A 19,036-nucleotide genomic window follows, 5' to 3' on the forward strand; every position below is an offset into this window, starting at 1 on the left:
AAACTCGTTTTAATTTTGTCTAGGGTGAATTTTCTTTGAAGTGTTATTTGTGTAATATTTTTGGATAGTGCTTTATCAGAAAATAGAACAATGTAAACTTAACATTTATATTTGAACTTGATATTTTTGAAGTAGATGAAATACTTAGTTTCACTTTTAGATGAATTCTGGGTTCTTTTTAACCACAATAGTAGTATTAACAGCATTTTGGCACTACACGAAGTAAAGAGTAAAATACTAGTATTGTAATCTAGCTTCGGCATTACAGTCGCTGCCCGGGTAGAGTATATAGAAGTGGCTTCAAACGGTATCAGAGATACTTGGAAACTTAGGGTTCTTGCAGAAAAAACGGGAATAAGGAGGCAAGAGATCCTCGTAGGGAGGCACTGCTGTTCCCGGTGCTGCCCACGACAAGGGCCGTCTCGGGCTGTGGGAGTGTGGTCGCGCCCGAGGCCGAGACAGTCCTTGGTTCTCTGGAGCCTGCACGCTGGTAGTGAGAGGTACACGGGGACACGCAGGGCAGAGGCAGGAAGGGCATCAGCAAGAGGGGCTCGGTAGGGTGCACATCCCACTGTGCTCTGGGGTTGGCGATGTGGGTGTTGTTCCTGGGGAACTTGTCGAGACCAGAAACTCATTGGAAACCACCAGCACATGAGGAAACAGAGGCATGAATCTAACCGTTGGCAGATTGTGACGCTTTATTCAGGTCCGTGTAACTGGCCCATCAGGAGTGAGCTGGGCTGGACTCCAGTTTCCCTCGTGCCCCGGCCGCAGCCCTCTGACTGTGCTCTCCCGCAGGGGGCGCTGTCAGCGCCCGGCCCGCACCCCTCCCCTGGCTGCGGGCACAGGGCGGGGCCGCCTTCGGGCGGGTGCAAGGAGCCCGTTGGGAGAGCCGGGCTGAAACGCCTTCGCCAAGTAAGGCTCAGGGCCATGAGATCACTTGCTGGTTGTAGCCCGTGGGTTTTATGTTGGGCACTGTGCTGGAGAGAGCACAACTTTTTTTTGAAGCCTAAAAATGTTGTGTTCATAGACCCGTAGTTGGCACCAGACAAGGGAAGTTGAAGTCAGCCCCCCAGGCTGACTAGGTTATGGCTTGGTGACGACGGGCAGGTGAGTTTGTCAAGTCCTTGTGGTGACTGGGACGTTCTGCTGGCGTGCGTGAGCTGGGGGCCCTGTGTGTCATCCCAAACCCCCCCCCCCCATGGGGAAGTCCTGTCCATGGCTCAGTGGCCCAGGCTCGTGGTTCACTGGGTAGATTGAGAACAAGTGGACAGAGGCCCTGCCAGCTCCGCCCAGCCCACTGCAGAGCAGAGCGGAAGGTCCGGGCAGTAAGGAAGGCGGCCTTGCTGGCTGCGTGGTCCTCCTGTGCTCGCAGTTCTGCCTTTGGCAGGACAGTGTCGTGGACATTGTGTCCCTGCCTGAGCCACCCGTGTTCGTATAAATCTTTATTTGCACAAACAGCTGGTGAGCCAGACTTGGCCACAGGTCCCGGTGTGATTCACGGTGACAAGGTCAGTTGCCTGGGACAAGCGGGCTCCCTAATAAACAGGACACGTTTTTATTCCTCCTTCATCTTTCCTTTTCAAACTTTTGGGTAATTTGAAATCACAGTGAAATGAATGTGTCTATTCAAGCAGTCTGCAGTTTGAGCCTGACATACCAAAGTCAAACAACGTGTGCTTTGATATTTTCCCAAGTTACATTCTTACTAGGTAGCTCTCCCCTTTTTTGGGCAGAAGAAAATTGTTCATTTCACAAGCTCTTCAAAAGAGAGTCTCCGTATTTCATACTACAACCGCTTGAGTTGGAATTTGAACAAGACGAGAGGTATTGAGATATATTCCTTTTTTAATGGGCAAACTAAATTTGAAGTGTGTGATTCAGGTGGCTGATCAGAAGACTCGTAGTAATCAAAGTTTAAAAAAGAAAACAAAAACCTTACCATTATTTGCATAGACTGCTCACCCTCCTTACGTTAATTGATGTGATGCCAGGTAAAGAAAGGGCTTGTTTAGTGACATGAAATGCCACCCTGCTGCTGGTGACGAGGCTCCTGCGGAGCGGGGACAGGCCTGGGAGCCCAGGAGGTACGAGGGGAGTCGCTCTGCGTGAAGATGCGCGCAGTCACAGGAGTGGTTGCTGTAGGCAGACTTAGACCCAGCCCGTGTTCATGTGGAGGGACTTCAGCCCCTATTTTTATTGGTTTTAGGGAATTTGTTTTATCATAGGTTGGCTAAATATGTAAACTATTTTCAGTAGGCATTTTTTAAACCCTTAGTGGGCTACCATATGAAATGAAAGTAAACATTTTATTTCTAACCCTTAAACTAATACTTAGTGCATTCACAACATTTTAGTAATGCTCACGAGAAAGAAAATTTACAGGAAGAGTAGACTTCCTTTGCTTAGTGGGACACACACTTAAACTGGTTCTGCAGTTTTCATCTGATCCAAAATGAGCCGTGGGAAGGCAGCGTTTTCCTGCGTTCGCTCCTGCACGGCAGGGTCTCTCTGCTTGCGTCCCTTCCCTTCTGTCCTTGAGGAGGGGCGTCCCTTCCTTGCCAAGGTGTCCTGTGGCGTCCCTCCCCTCGCGCCAGGCCTTTCTGCGCGTCAGCCGCAGGGCTCTTGCCTCAGTCCTGGCGTCTCGCAGAGGCCCTGGTTCCAAGTCTGTAAGCCTTCGTTTTTCTGTCAGGGTGACACATGTAACAATAAAACCTGGGACCAGTTTGGGCGTGTTGCAGCCACACAGTGAGTCACAGCTGCCACTGTTGTAGTCCTCGCTCTCACACCTTAACGTTTTATCCTCTTGACTGGTTGTTCCCCTTTAACAGCGACCTTCCTCATGTTTGCTCTTTCCTGAAACACTTCGCCCAAACGTACTTACCCCTCCAGTTCCGGCACTTGCCCTCCGTCGCTGTGTCTGCTGTGGGGACCCGCACCCGGCCTTGCAGGCCGTCTTGCTGAGTGGCCGTGCAGACGCCCCAACGCGGCCTTTCCTTCCTCACCACCCTCTGCCTGTCCTGCCGGGGCTGCCACCTCGCTTCTGTGGCGACGCCGGCCTGGCTTCCCGGGGATTCCTGTGCCTTTTCTATTGTGTCTCTGGCTCCCAGTCCTCCTGGCAGCCCCCACGCATGCACGCCCTCCCCCCCCACCTCGGGCTCTGCTGCTGACCCTTCCTCCCCCACTGCGCCCTCCTTGGTGCCCTCCCGCTTGGGGGCTTCAGAGAGCCTTTCCCTGCAGGTGGCCACTGGGTGCTCCGTGAGGCCCATCCTGCTGGTGCGTCTCAAACCAAGGGCACACTTCCTGGTCCCTCGCGAGCTTCCGCGGGCCTGGCTGTGAGCAGCGCCATTCTCTCAGCCGCTGCGCCTCCCTCGTCGTCGGGGCTCACCCTTCTAAAGCGCCTTCCGACATTTTTCCATGTGTACGTGTGCAAAGAGCTGTCTGACAAGAAACTTAACAGAACATTTAAAGTCTTTTATCTTTGGATGATGGGATTTGCTCTTGTTTGAATTTTCTTATAACGGGCATTTATTATTTATGTACCTGTACCCAACCTGTAATCTTCCTTCTCAGCCCTCCCTCATCCTGACCCCCGCCCAGCGGGACTCCTGACCATTTCCGCGTTCATGCCTTGGCTCCTTTTCTCGGGGCCCGGCCTTTGCTCTTTGCATCTCCCTTGGTCGTTTCTCAGGGCTTCACTCAAGCAGGCCTTCACGGGTGACGCCCCCTCCCAGCCGAGTGTGCCTTCGCCTTCCGGGACCCTCCGGTCCCAATGTCGCCTCTGTGCTCTGCCCTCCGACCTTCTTCCGTGGGTTTCTGTGTTAACCCCTTCGTTAGACTGTAAGCTCCACGAAGGCAGAGACTGGCTCATCTTGTCCTTTCCCCCTTGTGGCTTCAGTCTCCCGACTTTTCTCGGGAGGGGACTGCTTTCCCACTGGCTGTGGTCCTGGGGGATGGCCGGTGTCCTGCCAAGAGGAAGCTCTTGCCCCGGAGTCTGCGTTCTGAGCCATGGGCTGCAAGGACTGACAGCGGTTGGCACGGACCTGTCCCGGCCGAGGTGCCCTGGAGGAGCCGCCCTCCCAGGCCCTGGGTCCCAGACTCTCCGCGGCCTGGTTCTTCAGTTTTCCTTCGCACCTGGGAGCTGTCGCACGCCTTCACCATGAATGTCAGTCTCTCTCTCTCTCTGTCTCTCCCGACCCCACTCTCTCCCTCTCTCTCCTTTTTTTTAAAAAAAGTAAGACAGCCAAAAACAGTTTCTGTTGCTTTTACCCAAAGATTTCTAACAGTAGAGCTGTTGTGATTAGGACTGACCAGACTTAACTGTTCTAGTTCTTACATTGATTCGGATGTGTTTTTTTTTTCCCTTTATAAATACAACAAAACAAACCAGCCGGAGACTGCCGCTGCCTTGAAACGGACGATCGAAGCCCTGATGGACAGAGGGGCGATCGTGAGGAACCTGGAAAGCCTGGGCGAGCGTGCGCTGCCGTACAGGGTCTCCGCCCACAGCCAGCGGCACAGCAGAGGCGGGTAAGCCTCCCCGCGGCGCCGAGGGTCCCCTCGCCCAGCTCCGTGGGCAACGCTGCTTCGCGAATCTGCCTTAGGAGTTGGCACAGCGTCACGGCAGAGCCCCGCCGGGCGGGCAGCGCCAGGCGCCCAGCCAGGCGACGGTGGGGCTGCAGAGGCGGAGGCGGGGGGCCGGCCCCGAGAAACGGGGACCAACGGGGACATGGGCCATGCCAGGGCAGCAGGGGGAGAGGCTTTCGACTGCGGGGAACTTTTTCTTGTCAACCTAGGCATGTTTTCCTCTGAATGTCTTTAATTTTGGCCTTGAAACGGCCTCGGTGAGCCCTGTGTTGTTCACATAGTGAATTGTTTGTAAATCCGTAGGTTGCAGGTAACAAGCAAAATGCATAACGAGAGCCGAACCTACCTTTATCGACTCAACCAATAATCACAATTTCTTGCAATGGAATTTTTTCTGGCATAGTATATGGCAGCTTCCTCAAACGATCGTTTGTACACATTCTCTGCGACCAGTCTGTTGAGGCGGCACGAAGCTTCTCGAAGCCCTGGTGGCGTCTGGGGTGGGGGAGAAGCACCCCTCCGTCGTTTCCCGGGAGTCGGAGCGGCGGGGCGGGAGGCCGTCGCTGCAGCAGCGGACAGCCGCCGGGGGAGGGCGCTGCGCAGCCTCTCTGGCGCCGGCGGCCTCCGCTGGGGGTTCTCCCGCCCGCGGCGTGGAGGGATCGCAGGGGATACTCGCTGCAGATGTCCTCCGCGGACGCGTCGGGGTGCTGCGCGTGGTCACGCGGCGCCTGTGGCCTCCTGTGGCTGCAGTCACGTGACAGGTCCAGGCGCAGGCGCACAGCGAGACGGGCCCGCGGGGCGCGTCTCCCCTGCGATGGCCTCGCCTGGTTCCTGGCCAGCGTTCCGCTCCTTGCGAGCACCTCTGAGGAGAGGGCCTCCGCCGTTGCTAGGCAACAGGAAACGCGCAGTGGCTATTTCTCCTCCACAGTCACAGTCACAGTCACAGGGATGGAGCTTGTGTGTATAACATTTAAACAAAAAAATACTTAACCACAAAGGGGTTTGGTTTGAACAGCAAGGCTCTGAATCTTTTTGCCTTTCAGTTTAAAGAGGAGCACGTACATTTGGCCAGGAGCAGTTGGCCGGGGTCCCTGACGGAGGGCAGAGGCGGGGACGGGGTGGGGGGCGAATGTCAGCTGCTGGCCGCGCATGCGCTCAGGGCTGCGGCGGGAGAGCCCCTGCCTGCGCGGAGGGCGGGCGCTCGGGACCCCACGCCCAGAGCCTCGGTGCCGGCGTTCCGTGTTCGGGCCCCTGGGACGTGTGGGGCTCGGGTTGGGTGGTGCCGGTGCTCTTCTTCGGGCGGAACAAATTCAGATTCTGGAAAATTACCTGGAACTGGGCCAGACCTGAGGCAACGCCCCTGGGTCCTGACCAGGTGCGTGCGTCCCGTAAGCTCTGTGCTGCCGCCACTCAGCTCCTTTATATTTAAGGATGTATTTCGGTTTGTTCGTTCTTTCAGACTCCCCAGCAAAGCAGAAGCAGCATTTTTGAAGTGTGTCACGTGTGTGTATTATATGTAGACACAGCGGGGTGGTGCCCAGTCCTTGCCAGGGAGGTTCCTGTTTTAAGCTTGTTTTTCTGGCTATTGTCCGCTGTTTATTTGGTGTGTAAGGTAATGTTTTCCAAAGTGTGGTCCCCGAAACGCTAGTGGTACAGATAAGCTCCACCAAAAGGCGGCGTCTGTGTGAGCAGGGAGGCGCGGGCGTGCCCGCAGAGCCCGAGCCCCCAGGGAGTCCCCGCAGAGGCGGCGGTCGCCGTTGCCCGCAGCCCCCCCGAGAGCTGCCGCCCGTCTCCCTGCCGGGGCCCTGGTTGGAGTCCTGAGGCTGGGGAGGCGGGGCCCGTTTTCAGCAGGCTCGTGAGTGCGCCTCAGTGCCCTCGCGGGAGCTCGCGGGGCCAGGGGGTGCTGCCGCTGCGACGAGCTCCTCGCGTTTCCGCTGGCGGCAGCGGCGCGGCCTCGCGCCATCCCTCGGCCTCCGGCGGCTCTTGCGGTCGGTGCGGTGGCGGGTCTCAAGGAGTTCTCAGTCGAGGCAGGGACTTGCCTGCGTGCGGCCAGCGTGGGCACCAGCCAGGGCTGTGAGGGCAGCGGCCCAGGCCCAGCAGGCCCGGCCGGGAGCTCAGGCAGTTCGAATGTCGCCCCGATGCGCCAAGGTTGTGGGTTCGATCCCTGGTCAGGGTGCATACAAGAATCAACCAGTGAGTGCATCAATAAGTGGAACAACAAATCGATGTCTCTGTCCCTCCCTTCTTCCCTCCCTCCTTTGTCAGTAAAATCAATAAATAAACATTTTTAAAAAGGGTGGGGCCTAGCACAGCAGGGGTCACCTGGCCCCGCCAAAGCCCACGTGTGCCTGCTGCCGTCACGTCCCATCCTGTTGGATGACTGTCCCTGCCGCTCCCCCGGCAAATGCCTGTGTCCCTCTCCGCCTTTCCCCAGACCCCCGCCTCTGCTCCACAGGCGCCAGGGCGGCCTGAAAGAGCCAAGCCGGCAGGGAAGTGCCTGGGTAGGAGAGATCTGCCTCAGGGTGTCCTGAGGAAGAAGAGGGGTGGCGCGCTGACGGTCGCACCTAGTGTCGGTGTCGCATCACGTCTGCGTGTGCAGCTTATGCAAAAAAAAAAAAAATGCAGTCGATAAATCCAGATACTCATTTGGTCTGTCCCCACTTTAGGAGCAGATGACATTGGAGACATCTGTCTGTAAGTTTGTTGTTTATACCTGGGAACCTATTTTCTCATTGGAACAACTTGATGGTCAAGTTCTCAGGTGGATCCACAGAGGCTTACTCAGCCAAGTCTCTGGGGGTGTTAGAATTGGACAAGGTGCCTATGTACGACTAAGCACCATTTTAAAACTTGATTTTGAAAGTGCTGCCCTGGCCAGGTGGTTCAGTTGGTTGGAGCGTAAGGTGGCGAGTTCAATTCCCAGTCAGGGCACACACCTAAGTTGCAGGTTCAGTCCCTGATCAGGGCACATATGGGAGGCAACTGATCGATGTTTCTCTCTCTCTGTCCATCCCCTCCCTGCCCCCGCCCCCCAAAATGAGTAAATATATCCTTGGGTGAGGATTTTTAAAAAAATGCTGCTCCACCGTCCACCCAGCAGCAGAGCAGAGCCTGGGTCAGGGCGCCTTTATCGGGGGCAGGGGTGTGTCTAAGACAGCTGTCGCTGATCAGGACGACTTCCCAGGACAACCACTTGCCATGCCACCTGTCCCCAGGTATGTGACTTTAGGAGCAGGAGGAGTTGACCAGATTCCCTGCCACCATTCGGGCTGGGCTGGGTGCTGGGGACGCCTGGGTCTCCCCAGCCAGCTTTCTGGTGGGGGCCTCTGCCGGCTGCCTCCTGGAGCAGGACTGGGCGCCGCGGGCTCTCAGAAGGACTGGGGTTCCTTTTCGGCTCTGCATTTGCTTTGGCCTCTTGGGGGACCCCTGGGTTTTCTCTCCTTTGTTCCTCCCCGTGCTCCCTTGGACACCGTCCCTGGTCTGCAGGAGGGGTGAGGTGGGGCGACGCGTTCTCGCCGCACCCCCTCGGAGTGTAAGGGGACAGCGTTGCAGGTGCAGGGGCGGATGCTCATGCAGACCCCACTGGGACCCTAGGTGCTGTCACCTGTCCAGAAGCCCCTCAGCGTCTGGCCCGGGCAGCATGTGCTGGCCTGGGGCTCTCTTTCCATGAGGTGAGGCTGCACGGAGGCGCTGGTTTCTGGTGCAGAGGAGGGGACTGGAGAGACCGCGGTTTGCAGCTCGGTACCGGGCCTGCGTTTGTGTGCGAAAGGACGCCCAGGTCTGCTCTGTTCTCCCAGGTCTGATTCGAGTGCAGTGACACAGGGCTGCCTTCCGAGGGCCAGGATTTCTTGCCTGTTTGTCCCTCTGTCTCCTCTGCTTTAAAATGTGAATAGGTGTGAATAGCGAAGACCTGCTGGCCTATATTTAAGATGCCCTTCTATTTACAGTTATGCAGAAGGGTAAAAATAACAGGGTCTGTGGTGCATCGGTGGAATTTTACTGACTCGCTCCCCAAATGTGTCTGCATTGTACTCCAAGAGAGCTGGCACGCGTTCCGGGGGCGGCTGGCGCTGCTCTGCGCTTCCCCCTGGCAAGCGCGCGCCTGCCAGCATGGCGACCCGGCCGGCGGCTGCACCTGGCTCCTGCGAGCAGGGCCGCACGACGGGCCTTCGGGGGCACTGCCGCGGCCTGGGAGGTGTCAGTGGTGGCGGCGCCCCGAGGTTTGTAAGGATTCTGCAGCAGGTTTAGTGGCTTTTCAAATGTGTGAGTCCCAACAGATGTAATAGGAAGCGGGGCTCTTCCACACGGAGGGCCCCGGTGTTGGGGGAGTCACCCACGGCCTCCGCGGAGCCCGCATCCAGCCAGGGTTAGCAGACACAGTCTAGGAACTGGCATCCACATGGATCCGTTTGCTGTGCTCAAAAGGCTCCCAGACGGTTTGGCTTCAGTCCCTCCCCTCCCCTCCCCTCCGTTCCCCTCCCCTCCCCCACCCCACCCACTGAGCACTGAGCGCTTGTCAGTGGAAATTTCCACTTGTCTGCTGGGGGAAGGGGAGGCTGTGAGTGTGTGTGACTGAGACAGAGACAAAGAATGTAACTCAAATTCAGGCTAGCACTTTCTCTGGGAAACTTAACGACTACAGGGTTAAGACAAATGAAATAGAAAACCAAAATTTAGGAGTTTTGCAGGAAGACATGCTGCCTCTCTCAGTGGCTGGGGGCTGGCTGTCCAGGGCGGTCTGCGTAGCTTGTCTTTGACGAAGGGGTCTGAGGGGCGGGACCCCAGTGAAGGGGGGCAGAACAGAGCCGGGGCTCCCTCGTGAAACCGCCGCTGGGGGTGGGGTGTTCCCAGTGAGGGTTCAGCTGGCCTGGGGAGGCCGTCCCTGCATCTCCCGGTTGCTGCGTGGCTTCGGCCACCGACGTGCAGGGTTTGCAGTGTGTCTGAGAAACGAGAATGGGGGTGAAGTGCTCGTTTTGAAGACCACGTAGGCACGTGCTGCCTGTGACGTAACGGGCTGTTCTCCAGCTTTGGAGCATGGGAGTCTGCGGTGACACAGGCTTCCCGTACTGAACCTTTCTGGCCTTTCTCCCTTTCCCGGGTTTCGGTCGTCTCCTCACCTCCGCTTCTGCAGACTTGGTGCTGCCTAAGAGTTAAGTGCTTTTCTACAGAACAGAGAGGTGCTTGGCTGTGAAGCTGACTCCGCCTTGTCGGTGGAGGGGTTGCCTACCTAGGGCCGCATGCGCGGAGACCACCTTTGCGCGTGCGCACCACCAGGCTTGTGCTTTTGAAGGCGACGGGAACCCTGTATCGGCCTGGCTGCCGGCGCCGCGGAGCACGCAGTGGGCAGGCCTGGGAGTGTGGAATGCAGGCCGATGTGAGACGGCTGAGCTGGGTTTTTCCAGAATGACCTGTCCATTTATTCACTCATCGTTGATTGATGTAAAAGCGGAGACTGGAAAACCGGCTATTTGGAGAATTCATTATTTTGTTTCTCACTGGGACACCAGCTCTGGGGCGTGCAGGGGCGGTCGCATTCACTCTCCTAATTCTGAACTCTTTCCCCGAATGAGGACCCCCGTTGTGGGGATGGCGATGAGAGTCCGTGTGGGTATGCCTTTGGGTCTCGCGTTTTGGTTCTCCTGAGCGTGGCGAGGGGATGAAGCCAACCTTGGTGTTTCATGCAGTTGTTGAATCCTCTTGCCCCTCCCCTTTCTTAGGGCCAGGAAGGGGGCGGGGCAGAGGGCACTCAGGTGCCCCCTGAAGCACTAAGCCCCTTTGCCCCACGAACAGCAGCTCATCCGACTTTCAGAATGGTTCCTCCGTGGCAGCCTCAGCCACTGGAGGGCGGAGTGCCGGGAGCCTCAAGGTCACTTGGTCCGCCTGACTCCCATCCCCACGGGTCGTCTGGGGCTCTGTGCTGTCGCGGGGGAGGACCCTGCAGGTATCAGAAGCTGCTGGCCTGCAGCGGCAAAGGACTGTCACCTGGCCCCCCATCTCCATGTGTGAAAACAGAATGCAGGGCTGCGCTCGGTGCCTGCATGTCTGTAGAAGTCTCATGGTCATTTCCCAGGCCACTGGTCATTAGAAAAGCCCAGCAGCTGGGAGCTGGCCGTTTGTGACCACCATGTCACTTCCAGCTTGCTGTAGGAGTGGGGGAGCTGGCAGGGAGTGGAGCCCAGGTTTCTCTGTGCACAGCACCCTGGGATTCCTCCCCCAGCTGCCGGGCAGTGCCTGGAGGTCAAGGCCACACATGCCTCCATCAGCTTGGCCTCCAGCTGAGGTTTACCCACAGTGGGTGCTAACTGACCAGCTCAGTTCACCCAAGGTGAACAGGCGAGAACAAAGTGCAGACACTGGCTGCAGCCAGGGAGGGTGGTGGACGTCCGGTGTGGGGAAGCTGCCTGGACCCCTGACCTCGTGCTTGGCCTGCCAGGGCAGGCAGGTTTGTGTCGGGCTCTGCTTGCTTCTCTGGTGGGGGAGAGATGGCCTGGTTCCCCGGGAGGGAGGGGGAGGTAAGCAGCTCAGCTGTCAGTGGGGAGTGTGATTGCAGGGGACCTGCCGTCTCTGAACCACTCCTCCCCTCTGTCCGGTGGGGTGTCCTTTCTGTGGGAATCCTGTGGTGTGATAAGGACGTGGCAGTGGGAGCCGTCTGTGCCCACGTGAGCCTGGGCAGAGGCCAGCAGGTGGTCATCGTGAAGGGACTGCCCGGCTGTGGTGTGGCACAAGCTCGTTTGTGTCTGGGCTGCGCTCTGCTTGGACCTGGTTGCCAGAAGAGTGTCCTGGCTGTTGGGGGAGGCAGCGGAGGTTCACAGATGAAAAGGCCTCAGGGCTTGCGGTCATATCAGGAGCTTCCAGAAGCCGCGCTGGGGGTCTCCAGGCCTTCTTCTAGGACTTCTCTTTACCCTTGAGAGACCTCGTAGGGCTGGCTGCTAGGCAGCGAGAGACGTGGCTGACAGCGGGGACCTGCGGGGTCTGGGGCCAGCCCCTCGTGCTGCCACCTGGGGACCGTCAGTCCCCTCCTGCGCAGCGTGCCAGGTGGGCGGCATCGCCTTCAGGGCGCAGACCCCGTGACTCTCACCCTCTGGTCCCACCGCGCTCTGCAGCCTCTTGTGTCCGGGAGTCAGAAGACCCGCTCTGCTGGAACCCTGGCTGCGGCCCCTCAGTTGCTGAGGGCTGAGCCCTCACACACCCCAGCAGAGGCCCAGAGCTGGAGGACCGTGGTCGAGAGCTGCTGGAGTCCCGGGCGTTGCTGGGAGAGGGACCCACGCCAGACGCCACTCAGGTCGGCTTTCGCTTCCCGGTCAGTTCTGCATCGGGCTGTTCGAGAGACGCAAAGGCACTCTGAGCGCTAGAAAGCCCTGCGTAGGACATTGCTTTCTAGTTTCTTAAATAAGAGGCTTCTGATATCTCCGGCTTCTGGTTTCCATGCTTGGGTGTCCTTTCTGTCCTTACCATAGAATGGCTTCCCAAGGCTTTGGGTGCATTTCTTAGAATCGTTCGGTGTGCGCCAGTGTATGGAGACTGCTGCTCAGGAAGACTGGGACTCAGTTTGTGGGCTGTTGAGCTGGTTGTCGGCAACTGTAAACACACTTCCTCTTAGAAACATGTTTATACTCCGACACGCCTACAGAAGCTGCCTCTGCGGGGCAGCTGGGCAGGAAATGGAGCGGGGCAGCGCCTGCCGAAGCCTGCGGGCGGCGTCCAGAGCCTGGGTGCTGGGCGGTGAGGACAGGTGGGCGGAGCGCCGGGGGATGGGCTCTGGGAGCACTCCGGGCCGCCGGGGTGGCAGCCTGGGTCCCGGACTGCCCAGAGCACGCCACGCCCTTGCCGAGCACTTCCCGCCGTGGCGCCCTGTGTCACGTGTGGCGCGTCCCTGGCACGCCACAGCAGACCGTCAGCACGCAGCTTTGCCTGTCGCCATGCGATGGGGGATGGCTCTTCAGGGAGAGCAGGCGGCAGGCGCGGGAAGAGGAAGGTGCTCGGAGAGGATGCGTGTGTGCTTGAAGAAAGACCGCCTGCCGGAGCGCTAGGCTGGTGGGAATGGTGGCAGATGGGAGAGGAGGCTGTGGCCTGTCCCTGGCAGTGGGGAGGACGTTTCGATGAAACAGAGGGAAAGAGCACAAGGATCGAGTCGGGGGAGAGGTGCTGGGCCCTGCTGAGTGACAAAGCTCCCTGCTCACAGCGCCAGGCAGCCCTGGCAACTTGGGGGTTGGAGGAGCAGGCGGAGGGCTGGGGGTTGGCAGGGGCAAGGTCAGTTAGGGTCGGTCACGCTCTCTGTTGAGGCCCTACCTCAGAGCCAGACTCCAGGCACGTGTCTGTAAGTCGGCGCTGAGCATGTGTTTAAAGGTGGGCGATCGCAGCCCTTGTGCCTGCCGTGCGGAGCGGGGAGTGAGTGGGCGGGGTTAACCCCGGAGAGTGGACGGGCCGGCGTCTGATTTCCAGAATCATCTCGGATACGGTCTCTGCGGTGGGCCAGCAGGAAGTCGCCGCTGCAGGAACTGGCCAGATGGCGGAGGTGGGCACGCCTCCTGGGCGCATGTCTCGAGGACCCTGGTGTCGTCAGCAGCTGTGGGGGCTCCCTGTCACCACGTTGTCCCCACCGCGTCTCCGCCGTGCCCCCTCGAGTCCTTCACCACGTCCTGCCCATCCCACTTCTTCCACGCCGCTTTTTAGTCACCGTGGAAACATACCGCACTTGTGCAGTTCCACGAGGTCGGACATACATGTACACGTGAACTTGCTCAGCCAAGATAATTAAAAATGGGCCGCCCTCGAAGTTTTCTCCTGCCTCTTGCGATTCTCCGTCCGCTTGCCCGCTCGGCCCCAGCCTCCGGCGGCCTCCCGTCTGCTCTCCTTCCCTGGAGGGGGTTGCGTTCTCCCGAAGCTCTCCTGGCTGATCTTCGACCCTCATCTCTCTCACCCAGTAAAATATTATGAGATTTATCAGGAGTGTTTATCAGCGGTTTTTTTATTCCTGAGTGGTGTGCCCTTTGTGGATGTGCCAGTTTCTGTTTTGATGGGTGTGATGCTGCTTCCACTTTGGGGTAATTAGCAGTGAAGCCGCTGTGAATGTGCACAGACAAGTTGTTTCATGGGCACGGGCTTTGAGTCTCGTGGCTAAACACCCAGGCGTGGAAGGGTTCAATCATATGGCAGCGGTATGTGTGGCTTTTTAAGAAAACGCTGAGCTGTTTTTCTAAGTGGCTGTCTCAGCGTGCGCTCCCACTAACAGTGCGCGCGCGTGCCAGCCCTCTCGTCCTCGCTGCGCACCTGCAGTCCATCTTAGCGTTGGCTGCTCCAGCAGGTGACTCTTGGTGGTTTAGCTTGCGTTTCTTTCACGATTAATGGTATGAAGCATCTTTTCTTGTGCTGCTTCACCACTTGTGTACCTTGAGTGGAATGCTTGTTCAAGTTTCACACCTATTTAAAAAGATTTAAGTTCTTTTATATTCTAGGAACAAGACTTTGATCAGATGTGCAATTTACAGATCCCAGTCCACGGCTTATCTTTTTATTATCTTAATAGTATCCTTCAGAGAGCAGCTTTTAATTTTGGTGATGTCTAACTTACCATGTTTCTTTCTTTTATGGGTTGTGTCTAAGGAATCTACTTAAACCAAGGTGACAATGGGTGTTGCTTGTGTTTCTGCTGATTTTACCGCCTTGTGTTTTATGTTTACATGTGTGTTCCATTTTGAGTTAACTTTTATGTGTGGTGTAAGTTTGGATCAAAGTTTATTTTTTGTGTGTGGACATCGAATTGCCATGTACCGTCTACTGAATGGATCACCGTTCTCCTCTGCGCTGCCTTCCCACCTTTGTCTAAAACCCCTTGTACAACGCACGTCTGTTTGAGCCTATCAGTGGACGCGGGGTTCTGCTCTGTTGCTTCTTGTGTATCTGTAGACAAGCACCACGCTGCCTTGGTTAACAGAGCTTCACAGTGAGTCTTGAAATCAAATGGCGCTAGTTTTTCAACTACGTTCTTTATTAGTTTCGCTGTTGTAGGTCCTTTTTCGTATGAACTCTAGAATCAGTTTGTCAATTTCTAACAAAAAAGTCTGCCATACTTTCGGTTGTGATTTTTTTCAGTCTGTAGATCAATTTGGAAGAATTGACATCTAAATAGATTTGAACTTTCCTACCTGTGGACCAGGTACCCCTCTCTGTCGACGCATGTTCCTAGTGTCTTTCAGTGGCAGGTGGCAGCCGTTAGGGGGCAGGTCTCGCACATCTTTTGTCGGATTTATCCCTGAGTGTTTCATATTTAATTTCAAAGTGTGATCAAGTGTGTGTGTGTGTTTAATCTCTTCAATTATATCTGTGATGGACAAACTTAGTCCATTTACATTTAAAGTAATCACTGATAGGTGTGTACTTACTGTCATTTCGTTAATTGTTTAGTGGCTGTTTTTGTAGTTTGTCCCTGTTCCTCTTCCTCTTGCTCTCTGCCTTTGTAGTTTGATGACTTTATTTAGTGCCGTACTTATATTCTCTTTCTCCTTCGTGTATTTACTATAGGTTTTTTGCTTTGTGGTTACAGTGAGGCTTACATGTTACAACTCATAGCTGTAACACTACTTTAAGTTGATAACCACTTAAGTCTGATCCCATTCTACAGCTCAGCATTTTTACTCCTCACAACATTCGGGTTTTTTTATTTTTAGACTTTATTTTTATTTTTTAATATATAATCTTCAGTTTTTTCCAGTCCGTTTAGTCCCCTTATGCCCCCCAGCAGTGACCACACTGTTGTCCGTGTCCATGAGTCCTTCTCCTTTTTGCTCAGTCCCTCCACCCCCTCACCTCCCCCCACCTCCACTAGCTGTCTGTTGTGTATTTTTAGAGAGAGGGGAAGGGAGGGAGAGAGAGAGAAACGTTGATTGGTTGCCTCTTGTACACCCTCAACCTGGGACTGAACCCAAAACCCAGGCAGGTGCCCTGACTGGGAGTTGGACCGGCGACTTTTCGCTTTGCAGGACGACACCCAGCCCACTGAGCCGCTTGTCAGGGCCATTTATGTTTTCAATGTCGTATTTTACATCTTTTATTTTGTACCCCTTAATAATTACCATAATCGTAATTTTTACTGCTTTTGTCCTTAACTTTCTTACTAACTGTAATGAATCTACTCCCTTTACTATATATTCACCTTTCCAGTGAGATTTATTATTCAGTGTTTTCTTGTTACTAATTAACAATCTTTCTTTTCAGCTTTCAGATTAAAGTCTCTTTCTTGTGAGGCTGGTTTAGTGCTGAAGAGCTTCATTTGCTTTTGCTTACCTGGGAAACTCTCTTTCTCCTTCATGCCGACCGACAGCTTTGCTGCGGGGCACCCTGCTGGAAGTTTCTCCGTCTCAGCTCTTAGCCTCTCCCGTGCCCACCCCTCCTGGCCTGCAGAGCGTCCGCTGGGAAGTCTGCTGACCTCCTGGGGCTCCCCTGGGTGCCGCCACTATTTCCTCTTTGTCGCCAGGCTTTGACTTTTTAATTACATGTAGCGTGTCCTGGTGTGTGTCTCTCCGGGTTCTTCTTTGGATTCTCTGGGCTTCCTGAATCCGGGTGTTTGTTTCCCTCCCTAGCTTAAGGAAGTGCTTTCTGGAGTCATTTTCTTTTGGCCCTTTGCCAGACTTTGAATGTGCAGGGCAGTCGCAGGTGAGCCCCAGGCCTCTCTCAACTTTTGTCCTTGTCTGTGGAGTGTACCTGACGATCTCACCGGTCTCTCAGCTGCATCATTATTTGGAGAATCACTTGGAAAATTGGGAGACTGCCTAATAGATGTTTCCCCAAAAACATCAGCTAATGGTTTATTGAAAAGTTCAGTCTTGTTGAGCAGCAAATTCTGTTTGCGCCCATAATTGAACCCTACTTTCTAGTGTTCCCTACCGCATGTAAGGTCGCAAGGTGCTTTTGCTACCGTAAGCTCGTTTGGATTCAGGTTTCCACAGCAGGGTCATGGGGAGGACCCCGGAGGGGGACAAGGGGCAGCCGCGCTGCGTTTGTCTAGTTGGGCAGCTGGCGGAGGAGCCTGTGTGGGCGAGACCTTTATCCAGGAGGAGCGGAGTGAAAGCTTTGACCAAAACAGTGGAAGTGCTGTATGTCAGAATGCAGGAATTCACACATTTTTATTTTATTGCAGGTATTTCTTGGTGGATTTTTATGCACCAACAACAACTGTTGCAGGCATAATGGATCACTTGTCTCGAGACATCGATGTTATTAGACCTAACATTGTAAAACACCCCCTGACCCAGGAAGTGAAGGAGTGCGAAGGGATGGTCCCAGTCCCACTGGAGGAAAAACTCTATTCCACAAGGAAGAGGAAGTGAGAAGGTCCCCCAGAGTCGGCCTGTGCTCAATCATGGGGTAGTCATCTACAGGCCCGGCCTTTGTAGTAACGCGTGTTACAAGGTGCCATCTGAGTTTTCCAGGTGTTTTCAGCTCTTGCTCCCTTTTGCCAGGGGGCGGGGCAGGGGGGCTGGGGAACGACTTGCTTGGAGCCACTTTGTAACCTGTGTGGTGCCAGCACATTGTTCTCGATGTCGTTAAATGTAATATTTTTGTTAGTGAGATCTCATTGCCCTACAACACTAACATCATTGTAAACAACAAAACTTATAAAACCCTCTTGGATTATAATGAGCTAATCATTCAGACTGTGGAACTTTGCGAAATAAAACACCACTCAGATTATAAAACCCTGGTGTGTTGTACGAGTGACTTTGGATCAGAACAATAAGCACGATTTTTAAAACCCGGGGAGGCGTTTGGTCCTCGCCTGCCCCAGCGCAGAGCGCTGCCGGCTCAGCCCAGGAGGCCGCAGCGTGGGGGCCGCCCCAGTTCCGAGCGAGACCCGGGGGAGGGGCGAGGCTGCTTCTCAGCTGCTGGACGCGCTTCAGGTCGGTAGCTTTTTCTCTCCACTCCCCATTTCACCATGGTGGTGGTGGCTCGCTGTAGAGGGACATGAATGCTCCATGCCGCGACGCTCCAGCACGCAAGCGCCGGCCGCCCCCACAGGCCCTCGGCCCGGGCCAGCCCCTGTGGGCTGCAGCGCCTGGGACCTGGCCCCCTGGCCCCCCGGTCCCCGCGGTGGCCCGCGAGGCCAGAGCCAGCCGCTCCGGGGCGGCGCGGGCCTGGGCCAGAGGGCTCACCGGCACCGGGGCCTGCGGTATGCCGAGCGCTTAGTTGAGGAGGAACTAAGAAGAAAAATATCTTTAAAAATGTTTTTAAATTTGAAACGTGTAGCTCTGTTTTTAAAAAAACACATAGAAATAAAGAGGTTTTGTTTGGTGGGTTATTGTTTTGGCAGGGGAGAAGCTGGGTTTGGGATGTTAAGAGTTTTGAGACTAAGAACAAACTAGCCTGTGCTTGAAATGGATGCAGTTAGTTAGAATCACCACATTTAGCCAATAGAAATGCCCGGTGCCCAGTTAAATTTCATATAAACAACAAATCATTTTTTCCCATAGCATGCTCCAAATGTTGCATGAAACATAATTACAGCAAAAAAAAAAAAAAAAAAAATGATGCGTTATTTGAAGTTCAGGTTTACCTGGGTGTCGTGTATTTTGTGTGGCAACTTGAGTGTAGCCCACACAAAGACAGAAGCAGTGCCCAGGCAGAGACAGGGCCTGCTCTGTTCAGCAAAGCCCTTAAGAAGGAAATGAAGTCCGCGCCCAACATCGTGGCTGTTCAGCTGACCACCTCGTCAACAAGGCAAGCTGGGAGCGCGCCGGCGGTCACGGAAGAGAACGCAGCTGGCATGCTGCATGTTCCGCAAACCTGTGTTTCCTCCGCCCACCAGAAGGCCGACCCAGGAGCTAACGGAGCTTTCATTCCTGGTCAGTTCCAGGTAATCGGTTCTGTAAGCCTGAATTTACACCACAGTCTTAGAATCGGTAACTGCTCCCTCTGTTTTGAAACAATTCTTTAAAAAGGCCCACCGGTGGTGTCTGCTGGGCCCTGGAAGCCGCGTTCCCAGGGGCATGGCTTGCGCAGTGGCCACAGGTGAGGCTTTTTCCTGAAACAGCTCTGGCAGCTTCTCCATTTCACCGAATGGTGAATTGGATGAAAATGACCCTCCCTACCCCTCTGCCTTCAGCCCCTTGCACAGGTGTCTGTCGGTGGCCCAGGTGACAAAGCCTCTGTGTATCAGTGTTAGGGAGGAGCCACGGTGGCATCCCCGGCTCTTTTAACTTGGCCGTTCTGATCACATGAAAGCAGGAGGGGCCTCCCCTCCGGCTAACCCTGCGCTGAGACGGGGGCTCGGGAGGCATGCGAGACAGATGCCGCAAGAGCCAGAGGGGCCCGGCCGCTCTTGGCCCCGGGCTTCCTCCCTTGGTGACCCAGCTGTTGCTGGGCTCGGGGGCCCGGAGATCAGATGGGTCACTTTGCTTATTCGTAAGAGTCCAGACAGTCTCTAGCTTCGACTTCCTCCAGAGGCAAAAAGCTA

At 55.4% G+C, this 19,036-nt stretch overlaps 1 protein-coding gene across 1 annotated transcript in view; it reads left to right on the plus strand.

Annotated features, from left to right (window-relative positions):
- Positions 1-17,282, plus strand: part of MRPS6 (mitochondrial ribosomal protein S6) — a 58,147-nt gene extending 40,865 nt beyond the window's left edge. The window contains exons 2-3 of the mRNA XM_054578116.1: positions 4,391-4,530; positions 16,724-17,282. Coding sequence (XP_054434091.1) covers positions 4,391-4,530; positions 16,724-16,913 — 330 coding nt within the window. The 3' untranslated portion in view covers positions 16,914-17,282. The remainder of the gene's footprint in view (positions 1-4,390; positions 4,531-16,723) is intronic.
- Positions 17,283-19,036: the final 1,754 nt, after the last annotated feature.

Source organism: Pteronotus mesoamericanus, unplaced genomic scaffold, assembly GCF_021234165.1.
Source record: "Pteronotus mesoamericanus isolate MK-2021 breed Mesoamerican mustached bat unplaced genomic scaffold, CSHL_Meso_final contig_116, whole genome shotgun sequence".
Lineage (NCBI taxonomy): Eukaryota > Metazoa > Chordata > Mammalia > Chiroptera > Mormoopidae > Pteronotus > Pteronotus mesoamericanus.